Consider the following 27,254-nt stretch of genomic DNA (forward strand, 5'->3'; position numbering starts at 1 on the left):
TCAAATTTAACTTTTTTTAAATTGGACTTAGGAATCTATATCCGGCTTCTGTGGTTCTGTTTGACAGTACATTGTGTCATTTCTGTGTCCAATCGGGTCTAACACAGGGAAAGCCCTGAGAAACTTTCCTTCACTGAATACTAACTCGCACCAATAACAAGGAATTTTGAAACCGACATACCCAATGACGTCATCAAACTCTCGAAGTTGTCGGTTGTGAGAGAAAACGACATGCGGCTCCTTCCAGGTTTCTACAATAACATCTATCATAATTTCTGCTGTGATGAAACGAGGTCTTGGTCTTTTTTCGATTTTGTCATTATCTGTACTTAAATATCGTTCAAAATTTCGTTTAAGCTGCTGAATAAGTTCGTCTTCAAACAGAAACTTTTGCTTGGCGTATTTATTGAAATTTTCATCAGAATAGCGCACAACCTGTTTGAATGCCGAGTCTCTAACTAATTGGAAACATTTAATGTGATAGTCAGTTTCAAATTTCATTTTTCCATTTACTTCAAAAGAACCTGGAATTATTGAACCAAAAAATATTTGATCTTTTGTGTCATGAACAGTAGGTTGCGCATAATCTACACATTCAGATTTTAGTTCTTCCAGCACTTGCTGATCCTTCAGTTGCGCCACTCCACTCGCTGAATCGGGATCGCCATATTTTCGCTTTTTCATTTGCATGCGGGATACTTTTCCGAACGCCGATACTTTATCAGTAGTCACCTTACCGAGTGACAAAGAACCTTGTTCATCAAGTTCCTCGTATATTTCATCTGCATAATCGATATTTGACGCTGTACAGCGCATGTCACCTTTTCTTTTTTCAGATTCCAAGGGTACTAATCTCCTAACTGTTTCAACAAGATTCCCTCTATTCGACGACTCTTTAAAGTTTTTGCTTTTGTTTGAAAGCGCGGATTGGTGACCAAAAGGTTCATAACATCTATTTATGTTGTGATTAATTTCAAGCAGACAATTTGTGTCATATTTACTCAATTTTTCTTCGTCTTTTCTTGGGCCTTTATTGCGACAATGTTTTGGTTTAATATCTTTACTTAGACGATTCCGACTAAGACTTCTCTCAAGAGGCGATCTCGATCGGGTTCTACTTTTACGTGCAGGTTTATGCAGCTCTTTTTCCTTTTTGTTCTGGTTTCTTAAATCAGTTTCAAGATTGTTTCTTGTAGTTTCAGACGAACCGGGTGCCCTATCATAATGAACCTTATTTGATGATCTGGGCATTTCGTATTCCTTCGCTTGGTCTAGCCAGTTGCATTTGGTCTTTGATGATATATTATTAAACACAAGTTCTGGACTACAAGCTTTTAAAATTGAATCTATTTTTTCTACTGGTTTCTTTATAAAATAACTAGGCTTATGATTTCTATGGTCTTCATTGGTTTCCGACAAGTGAGGTTTATAACGATCGAAAGTCTGTGACAAATGAAGTTGTGAAGTAGATGGATTTTGCGCGGCACAGAACATTTTTTGCGGGGTTACACTTTCATATCTTGCTTCTACAGGGGCATGGATTTTCTCACCTGGTTCAAGTAATTGTTCAAAATCAGAGTCTGAAATATCAGAAAGTTCCATGTCTGTGACTTCAAAGTTGTCATTATTACAGCTCGTCCGTTTGAAACCATGAGAGCTCGGAATACATTCGCCCGTTTCTTGTTCTGCTTGATTTTGGTTTTCATTGTTTTTATGAGTTCCCGTTTCAAATTTCGTTATGCAACTGATTACTCCTCCGCGTCCTGTTTCTCTCGAATCCGAATAAATTTTGTTGGAAATGTCAGAGTTCAGTTTTTTAACGTCCTGTTTCCTCGTCGTCTCACCTTGAGAGTTTTGTTTTCGATAATCTTTATTAGCTATTATAGTGTCACGTGTCGTATTTGTACAGCCTACGGCGGATGTTGATTCAGAAATTTCAAGCCTACGACACTTCTCATTACTAACTGAATTGGCCCGACTATCTATCTGATTGAGTATACCAGTCATGATGTCGACAATATTTGTTTTTGATCCGCCTAAATTGTTGTTTGAACTCAGCAAATGCATGTTGCTGTCCTCTGAATTACTGTTGTTTTCTTTTTGTTTTACATTGTCAAAGTTTGTTCCAAACAATTCCGTAGTTTGTGATTTATCCGATGGAAGGTTTTCTGCAGATTTTATCTGTGTTGTACGCTTAGAATATTGAGTACTTTTCAAGTCATAGTCAAATTCCAAATCATCGTCGGAAAATAATTCCGATGATGAACCACCGTAATCTGACGTTGTTTCTATAGAATCACCTCGTTTGACTATGTTCTCGCATTTAGAACCTATCTTTTCTTGGGCGTGTATTTTCTTTTTCTGTTCGTCGATGTTCGATGATGCTTGATTTAATGAAACACTTTGATCATCATGGATAACAGTTGCTCTTGTTATATTTGAGCGCCGTGTGGTGGCACTTTTAGAAAGAGTATCTAATACAATATTGTGAGATGATCCAAATGCCCCACTTTTCTGCTTTTCTATATTTTTTTTCTCACTTTCAAGACTTCCCTTACCGTAGTTTTCACATAGTAAAAGGGAGTGGTCTTGCGTTGAGTTTTCACATAGTAAAACGGAACTGTCTTGCGTTGATGTCCCCCCAACTTTCATACTGAACATATTTTTCTTATTGTTCTCATTCAAATTGCTGTTGACTGGGTGAAAGACTACTTCAGATGTGGATGCCTTCTTAGGTTTTTTTAACTGCACTTTCGGATTTTCCACGTCAAAAGAATGATTTTTATTTGAACTAGTTTTCTTGAAAGAACTGTTCTCTTCGGACTTCCATCTCTGAGATGCAAGAATGGTTTGTCCCTCTTTACAAACTGTTGGGTTCGTATTTGATTTATGTTTATCTTTTTGTTGTGATATTGTTTTGGTCAATTTTATTTTTTCCCGCTTTTCCAATAACCTCTCTTTTATTCCAATTTGCTGTAAAGCATCGCCAAAAGATTGTGATGTCGCGTCTTGCTTAACAGTTGACTCTTTACTACAAGAAACAACTCCTTTGTTTGTTCTATCTTTGTGCAACGATCGTTTGCCGCTATATCGGGTTTTGTCGTTTTTCTTAACAATCTTTCTCTCCACGCTTTTCTTGCAACCAACAATTTTTTTCTGTTCTACTTGATTTGTCGCTTTGGAAAAGTCGACAATTTCCATATATTCATCTAGAAGTTGTAATCTGTCTCTAACACGACTAGTATGACCATCAGAAGAATAATTTTCTTTTAATAATTTATCAGCATCAAAAACAATTCTAACGTTAATTTCAGTGAAGTTTTTTGCCATTTTATTCATTTTGCCGCTACAATCACATGGACCTGCAAAACATATTACGAGCGTGAGAAAGTTAACTCAATGATAAGGAAATGAAATATACTAATTGTTACAGTGAAAACTATATTTCAAATAGCACTTGATAGGTCCTGGTTTTCACGCCAAATTGTATTGCAATTTGTGCAAAATATAATACATCACTCTTGCCAATTTCAAATAGACCAAGAAAAGCTTGAGAAGTTTTCTTAAAAGTACATGTATTTGGAACACAGTTCCCGTACTTAACGTGTATGATAAATGCAAAATAAATAATTTTCTTTTCATTTCTGGATGATTAGTCAAGAAATTGTTTTAAATATATGACATCCAAATAAAACAACCGCTTAATTATAAAATTAAAATTAAAATGACTCACGTAAAATAAATATCACTGTTTTAAAAATAACTGTATACATTTAAATATTCAAGGCTTGTTTTGAAACAGTGCCGGAAATTCTGATCAAAAACTAAAAATGCCTCATTTCAGGATGTCGAATGGATCAATATCTGTAAAATATGTATCATTTGAAAATATCGTGTTAGAGTTTCAAAGCAATTAAACTGAAATATGAACAATGAATCAATATACAATGACATGTTGTATGAGTAATACGATAAAGTGGAGGATCCAGAGGGGGGTACAAGGGGGCTGGCACCAAGTTCTGTTGGAAGATTTATCGTTTTTATGTGTAAAATTAACAAAAAATGGCAAATACATGTAATGTCCTAGCACCCCCTTTTTCTGAGGAACCCCAGCTGGCACCCCTCTATTTCAAATTGTCTTGATCCACCCCTGCATGGCTGAAATATTGCTGCTCGGACGTTAAACCCCAACAAACAAAAAACCTTTTCTTATTCATTTTAATTTTGCGGGGTTTGAGAAATTAAATGACGTGCAGTTTATTACGAGAGAACGAACAGTTACCATGCAACAATTTAAACTGAACAGCATTAGTAACGAACCGTCACTGCAAACGACCACGCATAAATACGTTGTATAAAATTAATCTGAAATGCTTTTTCTTAAAAAAAAAAAAAAAAACTGGTTTTATGGCATTGTTGGTTTCCGTTTTAACGTTTCAAAATGATGTCATAGGAGAGGAAATTCAAATTTACATGATTTGTAATTCATCTGTCGAAGTGAAAATAATAAACCATTCTATTTTAAGATAAAACATATTTAATACTGCATTTTCATCCATTTTTGTAATACATTATTCCGTGTTAGAGTGAAAATTTTGAAGCTAGAAAACATTTTATTTCCTCAGAATGTCGAAACATTCATCGATAATTAATGAAGATCCATTTTTTATAACAATTTTTTTTTCATCGCTGTGTAATTCTGTTTACGCTCCAACCTGACATACTCGATCAGCCCTTGCCTCCGCGCAAACATTTAGCGGACAGTGGCGGATCCAAAAAATTGTGGTAGGGGAGAGGGGGCTGGGGGTGTTGCAGAGTTCCGATGAATTCCAGTTTTTTTTCTATATTTTGTATATTTCAATTTAAATTGTACATCTCACTCTTACAAGCCAAAGCAAACGAATGTAAACAAAAAGTTCCTCGCGACAAATCACGTGATATATGGACAGAGAAAACTTTGAAACATACAAGAAAAATGATTATTTATTTTAGAAATCACAAGGTACATTTGCTTCCGATCAGATTATAATACAGGCTTTATTGATTGTGTTTTACTCTTCCTCTTCTCTGTTGAACCGTTCATGAATTCACCTATTCATAAATACCGCTAATAATTTTAGAACAATACTATATCTTTATTATTAAAATAACCATACAAACTGGACCATGTTAGTAAAGTTGTGAAATTTGTATATTTACTGGTAATTCAGGTATGAAGCTCTATTAAAATCAACCATTCGTTTCGAGCATAATGAGAGTGGCGCCCCTCCTTCTCTGTCTTTCAAAAAAAAAAAGAAAAGAAAAAAAAAAAAACCAACATGTACTCTATAATCTCTATTTTATAACTTTTATGATATTAAAAAGCATTCATCATTTAGAAAAAAATAAAACATCTGAAACTCAAGCGTTTATTTCCGTTCTCACAGTCATGACGGTATACGCGATTAGTCATACAGTGAGACCAGTATTAGCCGAGTCATGGAGATAATGCCATCCGGGATTAGAAGGGCTCATCTAATATCCAGGATACAGTTCAGGCAGTTAACTGCAGGTCAAGCTTGATCCAGACAATCAGCATGTATAAACTGAATCAACAAGGCTGATAAATTTGAGAAATATTACATTCATCAAGAGCTGCAAGTGTTTTTATATACAAGCAAGTTTTAGAAATAAACAAAAGGCAGTGAAGTGATCTTTATAATGTAACATCATAACAGAAAAAAACAAAGGGTCATCTACAAATTAAGCATATTTTGTTATTTTTATGCAACTAGACAACAAATGTTGCCCAAAAGTATCTAATGTGTCTTCAATGTCTGTGTTTGAAATGTAACAGATGAAAGATGTTGCTGCATGCTGTATAAATCGATGACATGCACGTGCAGCGATTACAACATGTCTATTTCAAAACAGTTATACAAAAGCAATATGAGTTCTTATTTCATTCGAAAGAGGTACTTGTACATACGTTTTTTTTTACTATGATATACATACATATATATATATATATATCGATATCCATCTATCTATCTATCTATATAACGTCTCAGAATGTGACGACTCTATTCGCTACACTGCTCAATTTGATCAAATTGATACAGGGAAGATAATGTAGAAGAAACTTATAGAAGGGTCTGAAAAATAAGTCCCAACGATGTTTGAACTGTCAAATCTGCGAAGCAAATTTTTGGTCGTCCCCTCCGCGGGACTCGAACTCGTCCCGCTGTGACATCTATGGCAACACCGCCTGCACAAAGTCCAGCGACCTAGACTACTCGGACAACTAGGCTTTATATATATGAGTAAACAATTATTATCTTCTTATAGCATGGAATGGAACACCCCCTTTTAAAATTCTTCTTTAAACATCTCTGGATCTGTCCCTTTGTGAACAGTACATTTCTAAGATGTCAATTGAATAAACAAATCGAAAAAGTCTTACCATTTAAACAGCGTCCACATGGTTAAAGTTGATTAAAATATTAAAAACGTTGGTTGAAATTTATAAAAACTCGATTGGTCGACAATATCTGTATATGGGCGTGTCAAATTGATCAGTCTTCAGGTACCGCCAAATGTTCCATGTATAATAAAACCGTTAATTCACACTTTCTCATGATCAAATAGCTACTATAGCAAGGCACGTGACATCCCAACATTTATTGTTGTACACATGCACCAATGATTTCCTTGTCCACGGGGTTTTATTCTTCTAATTACACGTTTACGATGTCGGTTGGTTGTACCCTCCTTTAATCCTAGCTACATCGGGCTGTAAAACATATACACATAATATTCCACGGTCTCTGTCAAAGGATTTCATTATCGGTAAATAAATTATTCCAGACGACGCAATTGTAATCAATATTACAAGAATCCAATGTTTTACAATGTTGAATAATAAAATTTTCGCTCGGAATGTCCAGAAATTTTCCGCTCGAAAGTGACGTCTGCTCTAAACAGATGCTAGCAGGACTTGTGAAATTTCTTTATTTTTAGCACACTCTTTTGAAAGATAATTTAGCGCGAATATCAGAATGGCAACTGGTACCAATAAAATCGTTTCTTTTCAATTTAGTTTTCAGTCATTTCAATTTAAATTCTAAAAGGTTGCTGTGATGAACGTAGTAGAAGGGATGTGGGAAACGCTTACTATTTTTCAGGTGGAGCCAGGTGGAGCAACTTAATGCGCATGCGCATGACGTAAATCCGCTGGCCGTGGACCGGAAGTGGACCTTGGGTATGACCGGAAGTGGACCCTGGGTGTCCACTATACACAAGTAAGTATAAGAAAAGGGGATGTATTATGACAAGAGTTATCTTTCTTTGTTTATATTGCTTTTTTTTTATTTTTACATTTTCATTATCGTTCATTGTTTTTTAATTATTTTTGTAAATTAATTGTAATTTCATTGTCTTTGTGTAATAACTGAATGGGCACTTTGAATAGATTTTAAATTTTGATTTGGATATCTTTGTGTTCAATGGATTGTGTAATTTGAATAGATGTCTCACAGATTCGACATATGTTTGAAACATTTTACTGGTGATTTCAATAGCCCGTGGATTGATTTTTAACCGCTTTTTATTGTGTTTTATGAATACATTACAGGTGTAAGGACGTGTTGTGCAATGTTTACAACAGGAAAATCAATCTTTATCATTGTTTTGATTATTTTTGTTTTAATATTTTTTATAAATTCATTTTGAATAATTAATGTTTCTATTTTGACTAACGTGTAAAGATTATATTGACTATCGTAAGATTTACAATCGGAACGTTAATAGCTTTTGAATGGTGTATTGCCTTTCATTTTTATAGTCGACCATTTCATCACCTATTACAGACCTACTCAACCTTTTCATCGATTTTATCGTGTTATGGGGATCTAGTGAGTAAATTCCTTTTTTTCATATTTTCAATGTTTACATGTCGTGTGTACTTGATTTGACCCGTTATGGGGGTAGACCATTGACGAATTTTAAATTTCTCTCCATATTTTTATTCGTACTTTGTTTCCTACGCCCTTTTTTTGTCTGAGACTTGTGTGCTCGTTTAAGGTTTTTTCCGTTTGTTATTATAAAGAGATTGAACTTTTTTTTCTCCATAATTTCATTCGTGGTTTGTGTCCTTCGCCCCCTTTTTTTGTTTAAGTATTGTTTGATGGTTTTTTTTATAAGGAACTTTTTATTGCTATAGTATGTTTTCAAGTTACCCAAACTTTGACCCGTGTTATGAGGCTTTGATAGTAACTATGTTTGTTATGCTGTCGCTAATAAGTATTATCGGTTTTGAGCTACTCTGTCTTGTAAGGAGGTCTTTCTTTAGTCTAGTTTTATTACACAACAAGATTTTTTTTGTTCTATATTTTATTTACAATTCATATTCATTGTTCCATTCGTCGAGGTGTCGTCTGTTTTTCAAAACCGGGTCCTGCTAAATGGTATGTTCCATAAACCATTTTTTATTTCTTCCCCATCAAGTGATTTGACGATCCGATCTTCTTATGATTCCGCTTTACTGTGAGGCTTCTTGCCATCCGAGTATCGTTGACGTCAAGGCTTTTTTTTCCACTCTATTTAATCTTCTCTTCCTTTCGTTCCTCGATAAAATGACTTCTGGTGGTGTTCGTTGTATTTCCCATATAGCTCCTTTTTTGATGAACTATCCTCTCACTATATAAGGTTCTGGTACCGTAGATCAATATGATTCATCTTGTTGAACTTTTGTAACTTTCTTGATTTCTTAAGATCGTTGTTTCTTATACAAGGATGCACGATATTCCGCTCTGGTTTCCACTAGTGTTTGATATTCTGACGTTGTACGTTTTACGTTCTTAATACAGCTACACGATTTTTGTTCCAAATTCCTCTCTATACAGTTCCATTTATAGGTGTCAAATCTGTTTTCTGGTTGACTTTTTTCTTTCCTCCAGCTGGTCTACCACGAGGTCTATTGACAGTTCATTCTTTGGTTTGCATTGTGTACGTTTTGTCGTCTATTGCACGTGTATGGCATCACGTCTGGTGACCTCTTCCAAATGAATCCCTCGACAGGGGACTATCTTGAAAATCTTTATTGCTCCGGATGCGTCCATCTCCTTCGCGGGTCATTCACGAAGTGATCACGCATCCTTTTCCATCTCTATACTTACTTTTCTTCATCCAAGAACACATCCTGAATTTTCCATGTGAAAATGTTGCCTCTCAATCTCAAGTTGTCGGTAGTGCACCCCGGTAAAATTATCAAGAATCGCAATCCGAATTTAAACATCTCGATCCGATCCGACTCGTGGTTAATACAACGAGTTTGAATCGCGTTATCAAGAATCATATTTGTTCAGAATCCCTATACCTCAATTTCTCATTTATATCTTTTTTCTATTTTCCACCTTTTTCTGAATAAAAGATTTAATATAATTTTAATTTTACTATATTTCCATTTTTCTTTGTTTCAATACATGTGTATTTTACTTATATCATAGATCTATGCTTAAAAAATCGCCATGCTTCCTATATTGAAAAATCTAGTTGCCGATTTTTTATGGATTTTTTTTTTTTTTTTTTTTTTTGCAGAGCTGGGTCCTTAAAACCTCTCGTTAGACACTGTACCATTTTGTTCTCGCTCACACAAAAACGGGAGGGGAGTGTATTCGTCTTTGGGGTGTCCGATGGCATTAATGTCACCTCACACTTGTTATTAGTATTTATCCACGGAATTTGCCATTACAGGAAGGTTAATGAAAGCACTTTTCATAATGAATACTAATTAGCAAATTATCACTCTATTTGGAAATATTAATAAAAAAACCAAGGCACTAACCATTTTTCTAGAGAAAGGGGGAGGGGCTGGAATTTTCTGATGAAAAAAAAATGTTCCAAATTTATCCCCTCTCCAAAGAAAGTGTACTCAGCCATGGACAGAAAAAATATGATTCAGTATATCCCCCATTACTTTACAATGTAGTATTTCAAATAAGTTTTTAACTCTACATGTTGTTAATAATGAATCCTTTCGTGCTTCTGGAAAAAAAAAAACACTTTTAAGAATAAAATGATCAGTACCTAAATGTACGGAACTATTCAATTACTTCACACACTTATTCAGTAATTTTTTTTTAGAAATTGTGTTCTTTCATTTGTTATGGTGGCTTTAGTGAATGGGCGGTTTGTTTTTAAGCGTGGTTATTTTGTATACAGTAAGAAATCCTTTGAATTGTGATGCACTCCACTTAAAAGCTCCACAAATAAAGTTATGTATCTGCCACTAAACAAAACGGAAATGGGATATCAACTGGCCTATTTTTCATACTTTTACGGCTATTTTGATACACAACAATCAGCTGTCATGATTTTGGTGAGAATATCAGGGGAGGATTTTTGGTTAGAGAGTGAAATAAATTAAAAGCCGAGCGAAGCGACGCAAATACGATAAAAAAAGGTTTCATGCTAAAAAAATCTTTTTTCCATTTTTTAGGAGTACGTCTGTTCTGTCCTATAGCTATGAATCCGCGCCTAGATATAACAGTCCTCGTCTTGTCGTAATTTTTCTTGTTTTTTTTTCACTGCTAGGATTTTGTTTACTGAAATGTGTTGAGTCTATTTTAACAATGATAAGCAACACGAAGTGTAAGGAAATCCTGCTCCCTCCTACAATAAGTATAGTCGATTTGCTATCAGAATGATACATGTAATCAAAAAACCTTTTTCATTTGTAAAGGGGTTTGTAGCAAGTCTAATGAAATTGTGTTATCGACGTATTTCCTACCTACATTCTACTGTTGTTCAATAAACAATCGAAGTATTCATGTACTGAATCAATTTATATCGATCATTTGTATTTTTACGCCTCAAATAATCGTCAAATTGCAATAAAATGGAATAAAAATAAAGTACGGGGATTGAATTCAAACGTATCTAAACAAAAAAAAAAACAAAAACAAAAAAACAAAAAACAATTTCATAATGCATCGCAGCAGTGCGCCAGTTTTCGTAATATTCAGATTCGATGTCGGTTTACATGGAACACCTTGATGAATGAACACAAAACTCTCCGACATACTGCGCAATTGAGCTACAAACTACTTGTTGGCCTTTCCCAGTTTCTAAATATTTTTAATTTATCAACCTCCTGGTCGAAACTGTCGGCCAAATCATTCAAAATTAAGCCGCCACAATCATTGAAATGAAATAATCCTTAGATACATGCCCCTCTTAACTAGCTACAGTCCTCAGTTGGTATAAGCTGCTACAAGTTATCGAATAGACACCTATGTTTCGATTAAAGTGCTTAGTCTCCTGGGCATCTAGTTCTAGACACACGTACATTAAGATAAACGCCAAAGTCTTAGAATACAATGTCAACAATAACCGTAATAAAAATACACGATACTGTGAGTGGTACAACGGGATGGTTTTGTAAAACATTTGGCAAAAATAATGAGTGCCTAATGATAGCATGGAACCCCTTTCTTTTTATCTTTATGTAAGTTTCTTGATCGGATCTACTGCCCCTTTTTGTAAATATTCGGACCCGCCAGGCCTGCATAAATATCAAAGACAGTTTTAGCATTCCTACTATTTATGGCCTCGCAGGTTTTCATTTCTATCTATATATTATGAGGTGTGTTCCCGTTCTGCCCACTTTTGAAATTTACAGGTAAAAATATTGTGGGCAGAATGGGAATGCAGATGTAATGACACTAATTAGAGAACAATAGATAATTACTTATAGTCTGTTTTACTGTTTGTTGGCAATTCAATGCGATTTTTTCTAGTCTTTTTAATGGCTATGTTTAGTATAACTGTTTTGTTTTTTGGAATAAGTTCATTGAAATAAGTATACACTCTGTATTGTGGTCTAAGTGCAATTCATTGTGTTTTTTCTTGTCTTTCTTAATGGCTATGTTTGGTATAACTGTTTTGTTTTTGGAAATGTCAGCTCATTAAAATAAGTATACACTCTGTATTGTGGTCTCATGTGCAACTCAATGTGTTTTTCTTGTCATTTTAAATGGCTATGTTTGGTATAACTGTTTTGTTTTTGGAAATGTCAGCTCATTAAAATAAGTATACACTCTGTATTGTGGTCTCATGTGCAACTCAATGTGTTTTTCTTGTCATTTTAAATGGCTATGTTTGGTATAACTGTTTTGTTTTTTTGGAAATGTCGGTTAAAATAACTATATAGTCTGTATTGTGGTCTCATGTGCTTTTACTCCATAATTTTGTATTAAGTATCTGCTTCCTGTTGTCCACTGATCAATTTAATTCAAGTCAAAAGAGAAAAAGAAACTTTGTGGAAATATATATAATTTATTCAACAACATTAAACTTGAAATAAGCACCGATAAAGCACATACATTTATGATTAATTAAATTAGGCAAGGTAACAAAAGTATTCATATCCAACAATTTAAACAAAATTGCATACCATTGAAATAAATAAAGTAGCACAAACATACAATTAGACATACTGCACTAGACTTTCATATATAAAGAACTTAAATGTCACAAATAGTATCTAAAGTCAATGTCACATATCACTCTAAATGGAGAAGGTGTGATGCTGCGTCAGCATATTGAATAACTGTGATATTACCATGTGTGAGTCTTTCTTTCAGCTGCACTAATCTGCTGTCAATTGTACGGTACTTTTTGGTTTTTGGTCGAATAGTTCCGCCGGCGTTGTGTTGGATTTGCTTGATCTCATTTGCAGCCTGAATATCTTTGAACATATGGATAACGGTGAAGATGTTTGGATGTGCGTTGTTGACTTTTTTCTTCAATTTGTTATGCCACCCCTCTAAATGGTTTGTTGTTCTAGGACCGTCAATGCTGAAGTGGTTCCATAACTGTGGAGTACCTTCTACCCATTGTGTTTTGACGTAATCGGTAAATGTAGTAGTTCCTGGAGGTGTATCGATGTCTTCCAGTTCATTCAAGGCAAAAATGCGAAGAGTAGTGGATACATTTGGTCATTCACCATGGCATGAATAGTATATATCTGCTTGAATAAAGACGGGCATGTATAGAAAGTTCCGTCACAGTATAAGGTGTTGGCATTTGCCAAGTTAATCAAATTTTCTGATGTTGCAAAAGCAATAATGCGCATATCTTGGTTGTTATTTTCGTCGAACAGAAGAAACTCATGACCAGCTGTTGTTTGTGTCCATACACCTTCTAGTTGTATATCGGCTCTGGTAGTTGGTAATCTTGGTGTGACTTTACGTCTAGCCCTGTATAGTGTAGATTTGCAAGAATTTAAAGTTTGTAGATGTATAAAAGAGGAAAATATTTATGCATCTTTTGAAATTATAAAAAGAAAATTACAACTGCATGTAAAACAAAAAAAAAGATATTTTGTTATAAAAGAAAAAAATATTTATGCATCTATGTACAAATTTGAAATTATAAAAAAGATAATTAGAACTGCATGTAATATTAAAAACGGACTATAATTACTAAAACAACTTGTACCTGATTGTTTATTTATGACAAGTGGGCAGAATGAGAATATAATTTTTAAAAAGTGGGCAGAACGGGAACAAACCTATTATGGTTTTGTGGCATTTGCTGTAATGTTCAAAATTTATGAACAACTGACTAAAGGTTTATTCAAATGGCTTAAAGCATTTAGGAGTTATTGTACGAAGTGTTGGCGACGGGTGGACGGACGGACAGCTGTATAATACATCCCGTCAAAATTGACAGGCGTATAAAACAATAATAACAACAAAAAATACAAAAACAAAGAAACAAAGCATAATTAAAACTTTAAAGTGAAACGAAATTATGAATAAACCCAATCTGATTTTAATCAGATTGGAATAAATCTAGCTTCGCCATCCGATCAGGTACATCTTCCGATCATCCCTCATCAGTAGTAAAATGGTTATTTGAAAACTAGTAAAAATATACACCAAGATGGCGTCAAACTACCTTCAACGCGACTTGGTGTATAAGAAAAATAATCACAAGAACAAATAAAAAAAAAATAAACCAAATGAACGTATATGCAGGTTTCAAAAAGATGTGCACGATATTCCAAAATTTCTTGTTCAGAGTTCGGCCTCTGTGCCGCCATGAAATATTTGATTCTATTTACCACTCTCAATATGTTTCTTATTTTGTAGACCAAATCAGTTCTATATCAAAAAATAATTTCTTGAAAATTTGGTGTATTAAAAGATATTACTTTTGTACTCTTTCAGTATTGAAAAAAAAACTGTTGGTACACGAATGTGCAGTGGTAAACACTAAAATTTTATATCATAAAATAAACATACATTGGTTTTAAAGCAATTAAATACATATACCTGTTCCTACTAGTAAAAGCATAGGAATGTCAATTATAATTTCACAATATTATTTACTGACTTGGATTGATTTTGGGGGTAAAGACTTTAACTTTTCAGAAATTAGGGGCCAAAAGGTGACCAGAAATATACATTTTCATGATGCCAAGACAATAACTTGTTTATTTTTTGTTCTATTTTGAGATTTTTTTCAATCAATTTTCAGATATCATTTACGGTTTTCGAGATATAAGGAGTCAAATGGGTCACATCCCAAAGATCGACATTTTAATTTCTAGTCCGATTTCGATTTTCAGAGGATACCTTGTGAAAATCCCTGCCTGTATTTTCCAATCAAATTTAAGATATCTCTAACTATTTTCGTGTTAAAAGAGTTCAGATGGGCCACACCAATATGTTCTTGCCAGAAATCAAATATTGCATAAATGATCCTTGAAATTTTCTCTCAATTCTAGTCATTGTAATAATGCAAACAAAACTGCGCACACTGCGATTGTAAAATGGTTGAGGTCAATATTGAAAATTATGGCAGACAAAAATAAATTTTACGACATAATCTGTCGGTCTCAAAAATCAATCTGTGGTACATGTAAGTAAAAACAGGTGGTTACTAGACTTATGATATAAATATATATATCCACTAGACATTTGCCGTACATAAAAATAAATCGGGAAATGATTATTACACAGTTATTCGTATATTTGTACATGTATACACATACATGTACTTTACTCATGCGGTATGTTCTGCATTAGCTATAGTTATCATTATCACTGATAACATACATGTTTGCAAGTGCGTTTTATGTAGTTACCACTCGGATGTAGTGATATGCTTATAATCAACTTGGTTATAACTTAGAAATATGATCATCATACTATAAGTGCCACTGAGAATGACCTAGAAATGACTGTATAATCAGCGACAAAGATACTTTTCTGTGTACTCTATCTGAAAGTGCCACGTGTTTAGTTTTGGCCAATATATAGAAAAGGTAAAATATTTAGCAATGAGATATTAACATGATCGCAGCTACCATGATATATGTAGAGGAAAGATATGAAAAGTTGTCACATCATGACACACGTAGACGGCAAAATTCTTCATTTACTGATAAGACAAGGGATTATTTTAGACCATCCAGTGCATTTGGTCTAGTACACGAAACAAGTCATTATTTACAACATCGATAAAAGCTACGAAAGGGGTCGAACTACAAACAACTTGACCTTAAGATTATTGCAGCCAGCCAGAAAGTAACTTTTGAACAATTTGAAGCACCAAATGCGCAGTGCAACTAAAACGTCGTTTCATACTGGAAAACAATTAATAGCTGGGTAAGTTAAGTTATGAATATATTGCGTTAATATTGAAGTTGGTGCACTTCTATCTTTCTTGTTGCTTAATTCGATTATTCAATAGATTAAAGAGACATCAGCTAATTAAACTCCTTACAAGTTACGCATGACAAGCCATCTCAAGCGGGTGTCAATTTCACATGGTCACGAATGGTAGTTTATCTTGCGAACAAGAATCATTTACATTGTAATTCGAATGGATTCTAACTTAAGATAAACAAACTGACACAACCTATTTTATTGTTTAGATAAAGCTGACTATATAAGGCGGCTAAACTTGCTCTCTGTACGATGACTAACAAAGATAACCTCATTTTTTAATTGCTAAATCTGATTGTATGTACATGCATAACAGCACACTAACGTCTCTGTTCACTATGTGCAATGTTTAAGTCTAAATTTTGACAATGAACGTGTATGCATACAAAGTTTACATGTCTAGTCGCGGATCTGGGAATAGGGATCCGGTTTAGATCCCCATTTTTTGAAAATGTATGTTTTTTTTTGGGGTTTTTTTTGTGCAAAATGTGGGCAGTAAAATGAGGTAGCCTGTAACCCCCTCCCCCCATTTTACAAATTTCTTGATCCGTCCATGAATTGGGTCATGCACGTTTATCATGTGTTGCATCTTTTCGTTGATCTTTTAGTTACTAATCGGATGATACGGTTTATTTGTTTGTTCGTTTTAAGGATTTTGAAATAAAGTCGGATAAAATAACATTAAAATTATAATTCTGCCAAAGATTTACTTTGTCACTTGTGCCAGTTAAAATCAACATTTTAGGAAATGGTCACTTATTAAGCTGATAGGAAATGCTACATCTTTTTCTAGGAACCATGAATGTACGTATACATACTTATTGTATAACTAGCACAATAAACAAAGGCCGTCGGAATGGGGGAATGGGGTGCGCTGGATACGATTGCACCCCTCATTTTAGAAAGCGCCAGAAATGCCTAAATATGTTCCTTTTTTCAACAGATATTTACCGACATCTGGGAGGGGATGTGTCCTTAGACCCCGACAACTCCTTTGCCAAACCTCCAAACTGCCATAAAGAAGTAATCGTTTATCAACATACAGTATATTGTCTATTTTAGGGAGTAATTGAAACTTACCGACGATTGAAATGGCAGAAACTTACACTGAGGTTAGAGTTTTTATTGTTGTTGATGCAACTAAAGTTTTACAGGAAAACTATTCCGATGACGGGGTTTCAAGCAATGTTACAGAAAGCATTGGTGCTATCGATGAGTACATAGAAACCCATATTTTGTCAAAAGCAACAGTCTCTTTGACCTCAATTTCTACACGTCGAAGAGATTTGAAAAGAAAGCACGAGTTTGGTAAAAAGAAACGAATCGGTATGGCTTTCTGTCGTCGAAAATGGTTTAGGGGTAAATCATTTGGCGTTAAAATATTTGGACAAAATATGAGGGCACCTAAAATGCCTCACTTGGTAAAAAGAAACAAAAAAAGAAAGTATAGTAGTAAACATGAAATCAGAAAAACAGTCAATGTAGCAAACAAAAATACCGAGAACAACGATTATTACAATAAACCTATCAAAGAACAAAAGTTTAAGAGAGAACACAAAACCTCGGCCCCTGTAAAAAGTGAAAAACAAGAGGGAGTTTTTGGCGATGGAATCATGAACAGTATAGTTAAAAAGACTGAACTAATAGCGAATCAAGTTTTCGTAACTCGTGTTCGAACTGGAATCGCAGTGAAGGAACGAATACAAAATAAAGAAATAGAAAGATGTGAATCTGTAGAAACAACGTCGGATTACGATGGTTCGTCATCCGGATTCTTTTCCGACGACGAAATGGAGTTCGATGATGACTGGGAAAGAACTCGTTTTTCAAAATTTTCGATATCCAGACACAGGAAATCGAGACAAAGTGCTTCGTCAGCGATGTCGCCTATTAAAACAACCTCTGACAGAGACAATATTAATCACGATTTCAGTTTCAGTGAGAGTGGCCAAAATTTCCAGGATTTCACGACAATATCTACAATGCACAACAAGAGAATGGACATAGAAACTACTTGTTTCGATGTAATGTCTAGTATTCTTAACCAGATCGATAGTCACGAAAGTTATGACACGAAAGATAAGGAGAACATCATAAACTTATGTAATCCAAGGTTTTCTCTTACTTGTAAGAATGCAATGTGTGATCTTTCTAGAGTCAACCAGTGCAATAATGCATTTATACAAGATAATAAAGTCTTGTTGCATGGTAAAGATAATGTTACTGAAAAGCACAATTCAAAGCGCTGTAAATCTAGTCCAACAAGACGACTGAAATCGACAGTTACCAAAGTTCAATGCGGCGATTCTAATGACTTAGTTGCAATGAACACCGTGAAATTAAACAAAGATACAATTAAACTGATGTCCAAAAATAAGTCAAGACAAAACAAGGAAGTTGTAAATAACAACGGCGAATATACAAAAAATGTAAATAAAGTGTCCCCTCAAATTTCTGACAATGAATTAGAACCAGGCGAAATTGTTGATGACCCTGAACCGCCAACTGATAAGAACGAAGAACACCATAGGTATTCTCATTTTTCTAGGGGACGTTATACTTCGAGATCCCCTAGATCAAGTAGAGGGTATTTTTCAAATTTACGATCCTATCGTTCTCGGCCATATTCTCCTCGATATAGGGGAACAGCAAGAGGTCATTGGCCTTATACCAGTTGCTTCTTGACAAAACCGCGCAGTAGGCCAGTAAGAAGTACCTACAACTGGCAAGATTATACAACATATAGAATTGAATCCAGAGAAAGTAGTGATCTTCGCGACAGATTAGACAGCCACGAAACCGTTAAAGAATCAAATTTTGGTAAATTTACGACGTCTTTCAGAGGTCAGCGCTTTCGAGGTCGTGGGTCATCGGAATACTCCCGGAAACCGCACGAATCTGTGTCCGAATATATTCGCCAATACAGGATGAACGAAAAAGGTCACGAACGAAGCCGTCGAGAAATGTCGAGGTCAAGATCGCCCCCTAGAAAAAGAAGAAATCGTAGCAATAGTAAAGACATTAAAGGCACTAGCAAGCGCTGTAATACGCGTAGCAAAAGTGATGATCGTGGAAAAAATCGCCATAAAAGAATCGAGAGTCAAAATAGTAAGGATAGGAATAACAGGCACCGGCATGACCTTAGAAAAAGCCATTCTCTCGAAGAAGAATGTGACATTTCTAAAAACTACGAAAATTTCAGAATTACTCGAACATTTACTAATAATGAAGAAAAAAGTTCCTCTGACATTTTGTTTAAAGAAGCACAGGATCTCGTCAAACTTGTGGACACTATAAACAAGGTAATACCATTAGAATCGTTGATAAAAGAAATTAGTCAAAAGAAGTCTCCCAGACGTATATCTGATGCAGATGGTGATATGGAAGACATTTTACCCTTAGAAACTTTGATGAAAGAAAGAAATCAGAAAAATTCTTCTAGAGATTCACCTGATAAAAGGAGTTATTCAGGAAACACTGATCTCCTGCATGATCAACAACGAGACAAATCACCAGATATCCTTGAATTAGCTTACGAAAAACTTTCAAATAAACGAAAGAAAATTCATAAAAGAAAAAAATCTGACCCAGATGAAAAAACGGATAATGAGCACCAAGTAGAAAACCAAATTACGGTTGAGCCTGAAATTGACAACATTGTAGTGGCTAGTTTTTCAGGCACCACAACTGGCATGATACCGGCTTCATTTGTACATGATGGCATCATGAAATTCGAAACCGACAGTCATATGAAATGCTTTGAATCAGTGAGAGAGGTGGCTTTCAAAAAAGCCATTCGACATTCCGACGCCAACTATGAAAAATATAGTAAAAGAAAGTTTTTGTTTGAAGACGAACTAATCCAACAGCTTGAACGAAACTACGACCGCTACTTAAAAGCAGATCGTGAAATTACGAATCGCACAATGCCAAGATTCGCATCAGCCGATTTAATGACGGAATCCATTGCAGCAACATGGCGGGATCCACATATGGTTTCAGCTAATGATAGACAACTTAGGGAATTCGATGACGTCATTGGATATGTTGGCTTCAACATTCCTTGTTACTGGTGTGAATTGGTTTTTGCAGAGGGGAAATTTCTAAGAGCTTTCCCAGTATTGGATCCTATTGGATGCAGGGACGACACAATGTATTGTCAAACACAGCATGATGCAAATGATTCCAGCGACAATATATCGGAGTAAATTTATAATGTTTATTAAATCTATATTTCTGATGTGTTAAAGTTTTTAATGTCCTTTTGACCAACATAAGTGTGGAAGCATTTACATTTTTTTTCATATTTGTTTTTAGTTATAAGAGAAAATATCCGATTAACTTTACAGGCAACACTATAGCCCAATCTCAATACCAGTCGAGTGCACAATTTAGACAGCCTAAAATAGTAATAATTATGAATTCCAAAAGGTTAGAGAAGTCGTAATATCTGAGGCAGGGGCCTCAACATAGTATATGTTATATATATATATATGAATAGAAGAAAAAAGAACTTTTTTTCTTCCGGATTTGATTCTTTATGAATAACTTTGTATACAGGAATTGAATATAATCAATTTACTTATTTTCATTCGACACTCGTTTTACTTACAAAGACTAGGTTGCAGTAAATTTAACAGTATTATTCTAATAGGTTATTAACTTGGTTGAGTTAATTGACAATTAAAATATTTACTAGTCAAATACGACTTTGTGCATCACAGACAAACCATTTAACAGATTTATATTTTTTTTTACAGTGCATTAAAACTGTATAGAATACGGTTATGTGTGTGCGTGCACGTGTGTGTGTTTTGGTAGGAATGTGCAAAATAATGCTTTGGTTTTTCAATGCATGTTCGTTTAGTCCGAGATAATCGATGATAAAACTGTTGATTCAATACAACAGGTCTTTTAGGGAGGTGTAGCTGAAGTATATGAACACGTCACAATGAAAGTATATAAAATTTAAGGGAACACTAGGACTACAAAAAAGATAGGGGGAAAAAGACCAGGAAATAAAAAAGACGTCATTTCAGACGAAATGCGAGTGGCATGCATCACAGCACAAAGATACACCAACAAGGGGCAATATTGACGAACCTCACTAAAACCGAGAGCGGGTGAAGTCTGTGGCGCAGTAGGTTGGGTAGTTCATGATTCCTGTATTCATTTTTTACAGTATCCTGATCGAGTGCCATATCAAAGAACTATATAAAGAATATTACTTAAGGTTCTGCTAAAGGCAAAATCAAGGACATTAATTGTCAAGATAATTTTAGTCAAGAATGTAATTATTATGTTCCTGAAAACTTTGCTTAATGCTTGTTTATACAATATTCTACATATATACATGTTTCCTTCCTTCCCAAAACATGTTATTACAGCCATATTTGCTTACAACAGAAGTGTGAGCATCAAATTTTAAAATAAACGTACACATTTATCTGAACAGATTTTTGTTCGGAAATGCAAATATGCTGTAGCCTAAATATCTAGTGCAGTACAAGCTAGCAATAATTTGTGACAATTAAATTGCCAGAACTGAATGTAGATTTTAATTTTTGATGTTCATTAGTGTTGTCTCGGATATTTAGTTGGATCATGGCACAAAATATCTCATAACATCTGAATTTAAAGAAATGGCATTTTTTTTTTCAAGAAAACTAATGCTAGTTTGCACTGGATAGTACATTAAGAAACAGGACTTTAGGTTACAGACCACCAATTCAACCAATGAGCATTTGGAACGTACGCAAAAATAGTCCTACGCAGAAATTACCCCTGTTCCTCATAGTGCTGTGAAAAAAGTTCTCATCTTATTTAAAAAATTTAAACAGTATCTGAAAGGAAAAACATTTCTGTACATTTTATAGGTGCATTTTGCTTCTTGTGATGTGAGGCCTAATCTCCATAATGATTTTTAAATATACCCCTATCTTGTGAAAACACTGGGATTTCCCATGCTATTTATAGACCCTTCACTTCCGGTGACCAGTACTGCACTGCAAGTCTGCTAACCCCACATGCCATTCTGAGGATTGTGAGCTGACATATGTAGAATCATGCTGATATATAGTCCTCTGCAGGTTAAAGTTAAGGTAAAGTCCAGAGAAGCCATTGAATATTGTGAAATTAGCATAGAAGCCTATGGAAAGTGGAATTAGTGGTTTTTAGCCTTAAGCTGAAGCCATGGCAAAATGAAAAGTTTCTTGAAATAGCTTTAAACTACTTGAAGATCTTGTTAACTTTGCCATGACAGGAATACAATACAAAAATCCTTCAAAATATGCATTTTTTTAAGTTATAGGTCCAAATTATGGAAAATTGGTCTTTTTGGCTGATTTTTATGTCCTATCTTGTAAAAAGTGTAGAAAATTTAGTAAAAATATCAAATATTAAACTTTGAGGGCTATATTTACCTAAATATGGTGGTAATAAGTACTTGAAATCAAGTTTTGTGTAGATTTGAGCAAAAATTAGGTTAGAAATGAGGAAAAACTCACTTTCATTACTGCGGTTAAGGCCATATCAGCATTCCCCTATGGCAACATGGAAAATCCATTATTGAGTACTTTCTTTGCTTTAGGTGCCCTTTACTGGTCATGTTTTAATGTGAAAACACTGTATTTACAAATTTAAAGTCAAATATATCACCTTTTGTGAAAATTTAAAGATTTAGGATTTTTGACATGTGATCAAGAAAAAGGGGGAGGCATGTCAGAAATAAATTTTTAAACATAGACCAATTTCTCAGAAAATGATTACTTTTAAAACTATTTCTTCATTGATATTGTTAAAAAACAAATTGTGATTGATATTTTTTATTTGAAAAGTCAGAAAAAGTTCTTTGCAAATATTTAATGCATTTAAGTATGGTAGAATATTGTCAGTTTTTTGCTCGCACAACTTGGTTACCCTATATTTAAAAATTAAATATTTAAAAAAGTGCTTGTCACATTTCACTGAAACTTTGCAAATGCATTCAGTATGTGTGTAGGAAGATACCTGTATAGTTATTAATTTTTTCTAAGACAAAAAGTGACCCTTTAGGTTACAGACCACCAATTCAACCAATGAGCATTTGGAACGTACGCAAAAATAGTCCTACGCAGAAATTACCCCTGTTCCTCATAGTGCTGTGAAAAAAGTTCTCATCTTATTTAAAAAATTTAAACAGTTTCTGAAAGGAAAAACATTTCTGTACATTTTATAGGTGCATTTTGCTTCTTGTGATGTGAGGCCTAATCTCCATAATGATTTTTAAATATACCCCTATCTTGTGAAAACACTGGGATTTCCCATGCTATTTATAGACCCTTCACTTCCGGTGACCAGTACTGCACTGCAAGTCTGCTAACCCCACATGCCATTCTGAGGATTGTGAGCTGACATATGTAGAATCATGCTGATATATAGTCCTCTGCAGGTTAAAGTTAAGGTAAAGTCCAAAGAAGCCATTGAATATTGTGAAATTAGCATAGAAGCCTATGGAAAGTGGAATTAGTGGTTTTTAGCCTATATATGAATTTCAGACTTCAAATCTTGTTTTAGCATCTGTAGATTTATTCTAAAATATGCTGTTTAAACTTTTGTTGTTAATGTTATATAGACATTATGAAACATTTTTTCATGAGTTTGATTTGAGCGTTAAATACATATAAATATGCATTCAGCAATGTTTCACCGCTAAATTAAATGTATTATTAAAACTATGAATGAAAACGCTTCATAAAGGAATGTCCTAGATATTGACTTTAGTTGAACCCTAAAAGATTTGTAATTATGAATCTATTTTTGTTCCATCGATAACTAGTATCTAAATATCTTTATTTATGGTAATCGTCCGCATTTAAAATTTAAATATTTTTTTGTTCATCGACATAAACAATTACTTACACTCTTAAAAAAACACATTTGAAGTGGAAATGGTGATCAGTGGTCAGGAGTACAAAATACTAAACATACAAAAAATATGAATTTTCGGTATGCTGTACACGTGTTTCATGGAATAACCTCAACAGCACCTATTAGGTCTACTAATGTATGTCAAGTGGTCTACATTATACTGGAACACCGTGTTTAATATACAGGGATAACTGCATCGGTGTTTTCAAGGGTTCTATTTATTTGCAACCGCAAATTTCAGCAAACGTACCATTTATAGTTCGGGATCAGACAAGTCGACTGATTATTGAGTTGGTGAATACCCGCGGGGACAATGGCACCCGCCCAGTGGCTTCTAAATACAAAATTCATATCATTTGAATATTGAAAAGATAGAAACGATCATATTTTAATTGTCAGTCAGAAAATACTGCCCACCAGTTAATGAAATGAGCGACCAATTAATCGATTGGTTTAACCAACCGATTTAAGACTTTTATCAATATCGATCATCTGAATAAAACTATTAAGTGTAAGTGTTTGTAAGAATCGTGCGAAATGGGAAAAATCAGAAACATGCATGTCAAAACCCCACCGATCTGACAATGTAATTTCACTCAAGGATGCTTATTCTATTTGAATAGACCATTATTTGCTATTTACTCAATAGAATATTAGAAAAATAAGGATTTTTACAGAGTTATCTGCACTTGAAATGTTAATTTTCATTGCATTTCAATGAAATTATAAATCAATTTACCAAAATGATTTGGAAAATCGTGTCTGTTTGAATTAATTCTGATGGTGCAAATAGTCAAATTAAACATTCAACACGGTGTCTTTTTATAATCATGTTTCACCTACTGCCTGATTCTTACATAGACTGACAGTTAAAGTATAAAATTTTATTAAAAAAAAAAAAAAGACTTCGTCTACATAATGATTATATTCGTTCATATACATTCTACTTCAGTAGCCCTAGGTAATGAAACATAGGTCAAAGTTTAAAGCTAGTGAAACTGTGAAGATACGAATGTGTTGAAAGTGCAGAAAACACGATCACCTCAAACAATTGTAAATAAAAAATGAAGAATTTTGCTCGCGTGTATTTGCATCCTTATATCGTTTCTCTTGTGAGTGCCTTGCGTTTGGAGACAAGAAAAAACTGTCCAAGACTAGTTCAAACACTCAAAAGGGGTGGATCCAGAAGAGCCCGGGGGTTGGAGCTCCGCCCCCTTTTATTGGAAGAAATGTTGATTTCATGTAAACTTTGGATAAAAATGAGCAAATAATAGCATGGATTCCGCTTTTTTAAAAATCTTCGGACCCGACCCTGCTCAATAAATTTTCGGAAGTTTGTTTTCGTAAATTGCTCAGTTTTATCGATTTTCAGTTAAAGCAATCAGTCTATTCTGCTAATGAACGCAGAACGCTTAAAAGGTTATAGGCTCTTATTATGTTTTGCAAAATGTTTAGCGGTCAAGTAGTCTATAAATTCCTAAAAACCCGCCCAGTGAATAAAAGAATACTCCCGAACCAAAACTAAGCTTGTTGGAGAAGGCAACTAAGAGTAGTTAGAAATCTTATCAGGGATTGGATGCTCAGCCCACGAAGTTGGTAAGGTTGGCACGCGATGTGGTTGGATGGGCTACATGACCAATAATGGGCCAACGTGTGAAGAGCGCCACACTTCATGGTCGTTAACTTTTTGTTGTTTTTCATTCCTTTTTATATTTTTATTTATCCTTGTTTAGTTCGTGAAATATTTGCGACTTTACTTTAAAAAGACGGCAATCAACTTTAAACTTAATTTTGGGCAAAAATCGGTCAAAAACCAGCAATTGATAGTCTGGAACCCCCATTATATATTAATTTCTAGATCCCCCCTTTATACTTTCTAAATTTCTGGATTCACCCCTGCAAAGTTGAAAAGTCAAAAGAAGCAAGGAAGAAGCAGTCTGCACCTTATTATTTCGAATACACACCCTACCCCCGAAAATTGCTTTTTGATCTTTTAAAAATGTTCTTCTGACCTATTCTGATTATACGGAAAAACCTTATATGCTTTACAGAAAAAAAGGGGTGCTAGGACATTATTTACCATTTTTTTGTCAATTTTACACATGAAAATGACAAATTTTCCAATAAAAAGGAGGGGTGTCAACCCCCTGCACCCCCTCCCTGGATCCGCCAATGATTTGAATTAAGTATATATTCATTTCAACTAGAGTTTGATAAAAATCTATTAGTGTTCAATCTAACTTACCCGTCTTCTGTACGTTGTGATGGAAAGACACATTGATGAATTCTGGGAAGGTTGACGTCACAATACCGACGTTCCGCAGTAAGAAAACTCAGCATAAAAAATGTACATTTCAAAATTCTGCTGATCCCCATCAGTTGACCATTCCGACCCGAAACTCTTAAAACCATTTTTTAAAGAAGAAAATATGTCCCAGAAAAAAAACTCCAACATCTAAGAAAACGATTCTGAATGTTGCAAAATATATACGAGTGTTTTTTTTTTTTTAAATCAGCTTTCCATAACTTCTTTATACGCAATACTAATTTAATATGTAAGTAAAAATGCTAGACAGTAGCAGCTTGTCGATTACGTTAAGAATATCATGTAATAGTAGTATTCTTGCATAATTTTTTTAGGTCAACACTGCTCTGTTATAACGAAGGTCGAACTTATCTTTTTCATAGCTTGCTAGAACAGGCGCCTTCCGTTTCCGGGGATTGGCATGGCGAATTGTTCCGGGGGAAAATATTAAGCTTCCGGGATTTTTAATTCCTACTCCCCGCCAAAAAAACCCCCCACTTTTTTCGGTAATAAGAAAATCGTAAGTTATTTAACAAAAGCATGTTCAAAGCTTCTTCTGAATTTCAGTTTCAGATTTTTTTCTTCAAATTTTTATTTCTTCAGACCAGTAATTTACAAAATAGTTCAAGATGTATGGAAATTCACTTTGCAATCTGTAATTTTCAATTATCGCAGAATCGATTTCTGGGACATTGATGATGTGTTGATCTCTATAAAATTGTGCTGATAGGTTCCAAATACCACAGAGAATATGTTTTCTTAAATTGCTTATTGCAAATTTATAAAGTTTTGTTACTAATTTAATTCTAGTCAGAATCATGTCTTTATCAGATTGGAATGTTGTGTCCATATATGTCCCAACTATTCAGGTTTCGACCCCTGCGGTCATATGAAGCATATTATCATTTCGGTACAAGAGCACATTAGATCCTTTTTGCCCTGTCAGTACATTGAAAATCATGATAAATGCTTCATAGAAAATAAAAAAATCTATAATTTTGACAGAATCATGCAACCTTTTTGTTACTGATACAACTGATATTTAAATATTTACATGTACCTGGACGAATTTAAGATGTCAGTGTACATAAACAACATTGTGCATGTTACTAGGTACTAAGTGAAACATTTAAAAAAAAAATTTACTGCCAAATGTTGACAAACATTCATAGCAAGACTATTTACATGTCTGCATTACTCCAGCAATGCTAGAGGTTGTCTGGCAAGTTATTTTCTGACTTGGTGCCATGGGGGAACGGAATTACAACGTCTTACGTTGTAGGAGTAATGTCTGCATATTTGACTTCCATAGTATGAATTATTGC

General features: G+C 34.4%; 2 protein-coding genes across 5 annotated transcripts; one reads left to right on the top strand and one right to left on the bottom strand.

Moving 5' to 3' along the window:
* On the bottom strand, window positions 1–26,006 carry LOC148628666 (uncharacterized). Of its 3 annotated transcripts, none has more exons than XM_088592051.1 (2): window positions 25,870–26,006; window positions 1–3,362 (listed from the first exon to the last, which is right to left on the bottom strand). In XM_088592051.1, the coding sequence occupies exon 2, from the start codon at window positions 3,337–3,339 to the stop codon at window positions 28–30; it is 3,312 nt and encodes a 1,103-aa protein (XP_088448177.1). In that variant the 5' UTR covers window positions 3,340–3,362; window positions 25,870–26,006; the 3' UTR covers window positions 1–27. The 3 variants fall into 3 exon arrangements, with proteins under 3 accessions (XP_088448177.1, XP_088448170.1, XP_088448161.1); XM_088592044.1 differs by lacking the exon at window positions 25,870–26,006 and adding an exon at window positions 6,443–7,157; XM_088592035.1 differs by lacking the exon at window positions 25,870–26,006 and adding an exon at window positions 3,734–3,854.
* On the top strand, window positions 15,057–19,956 carry LOC148628667 (uncharacterized). Of its 2 annotated transcripts, none has more exons than XM_088592071.1 (2): window positions 15,057–15,656; window positions 16,660–19,956. In XM_088592071.1, exon 2 carries the CDS (start codon window positions 16,808–16,810, stop codon window positions 19,922–19,924), a length of 3,117 nt encoding a protein of 1,038 aa, XP_088448197.1. In that variant the 5' UTR covers window positions 15,057–15,656; window positions 16,660–16,807; the 3' UTR covers window positions 19,925–19,956. The 2 variants fall into 2 exon arrangements, with proteins under 2 accessions (XP_088448197.1, XP_088448189.1); XM_088592063.1 differs by having other exon boundaries at window positions 15,058–15,656; window positions 16,779–19,956.
* Window positions 26,007–27,254: the final 1,248 nt, after the last annotated feature.

The sequence above is a fragment of the Perna viridis genome, chromosome 1, assembly GCF_037379345.1.
Source record: "Perna viridis isolate PV_CMFRI_1.1 ecotype Kerala chromosome 1, ASM3737934v1, whole genome shotgun sequence".
Classification (NCBI taxonomy): Eukaryota; Metazoa; Mollusca; class Bivalvia; order Mytilida; family Mytilidae; genus Perna; species Perna viridis.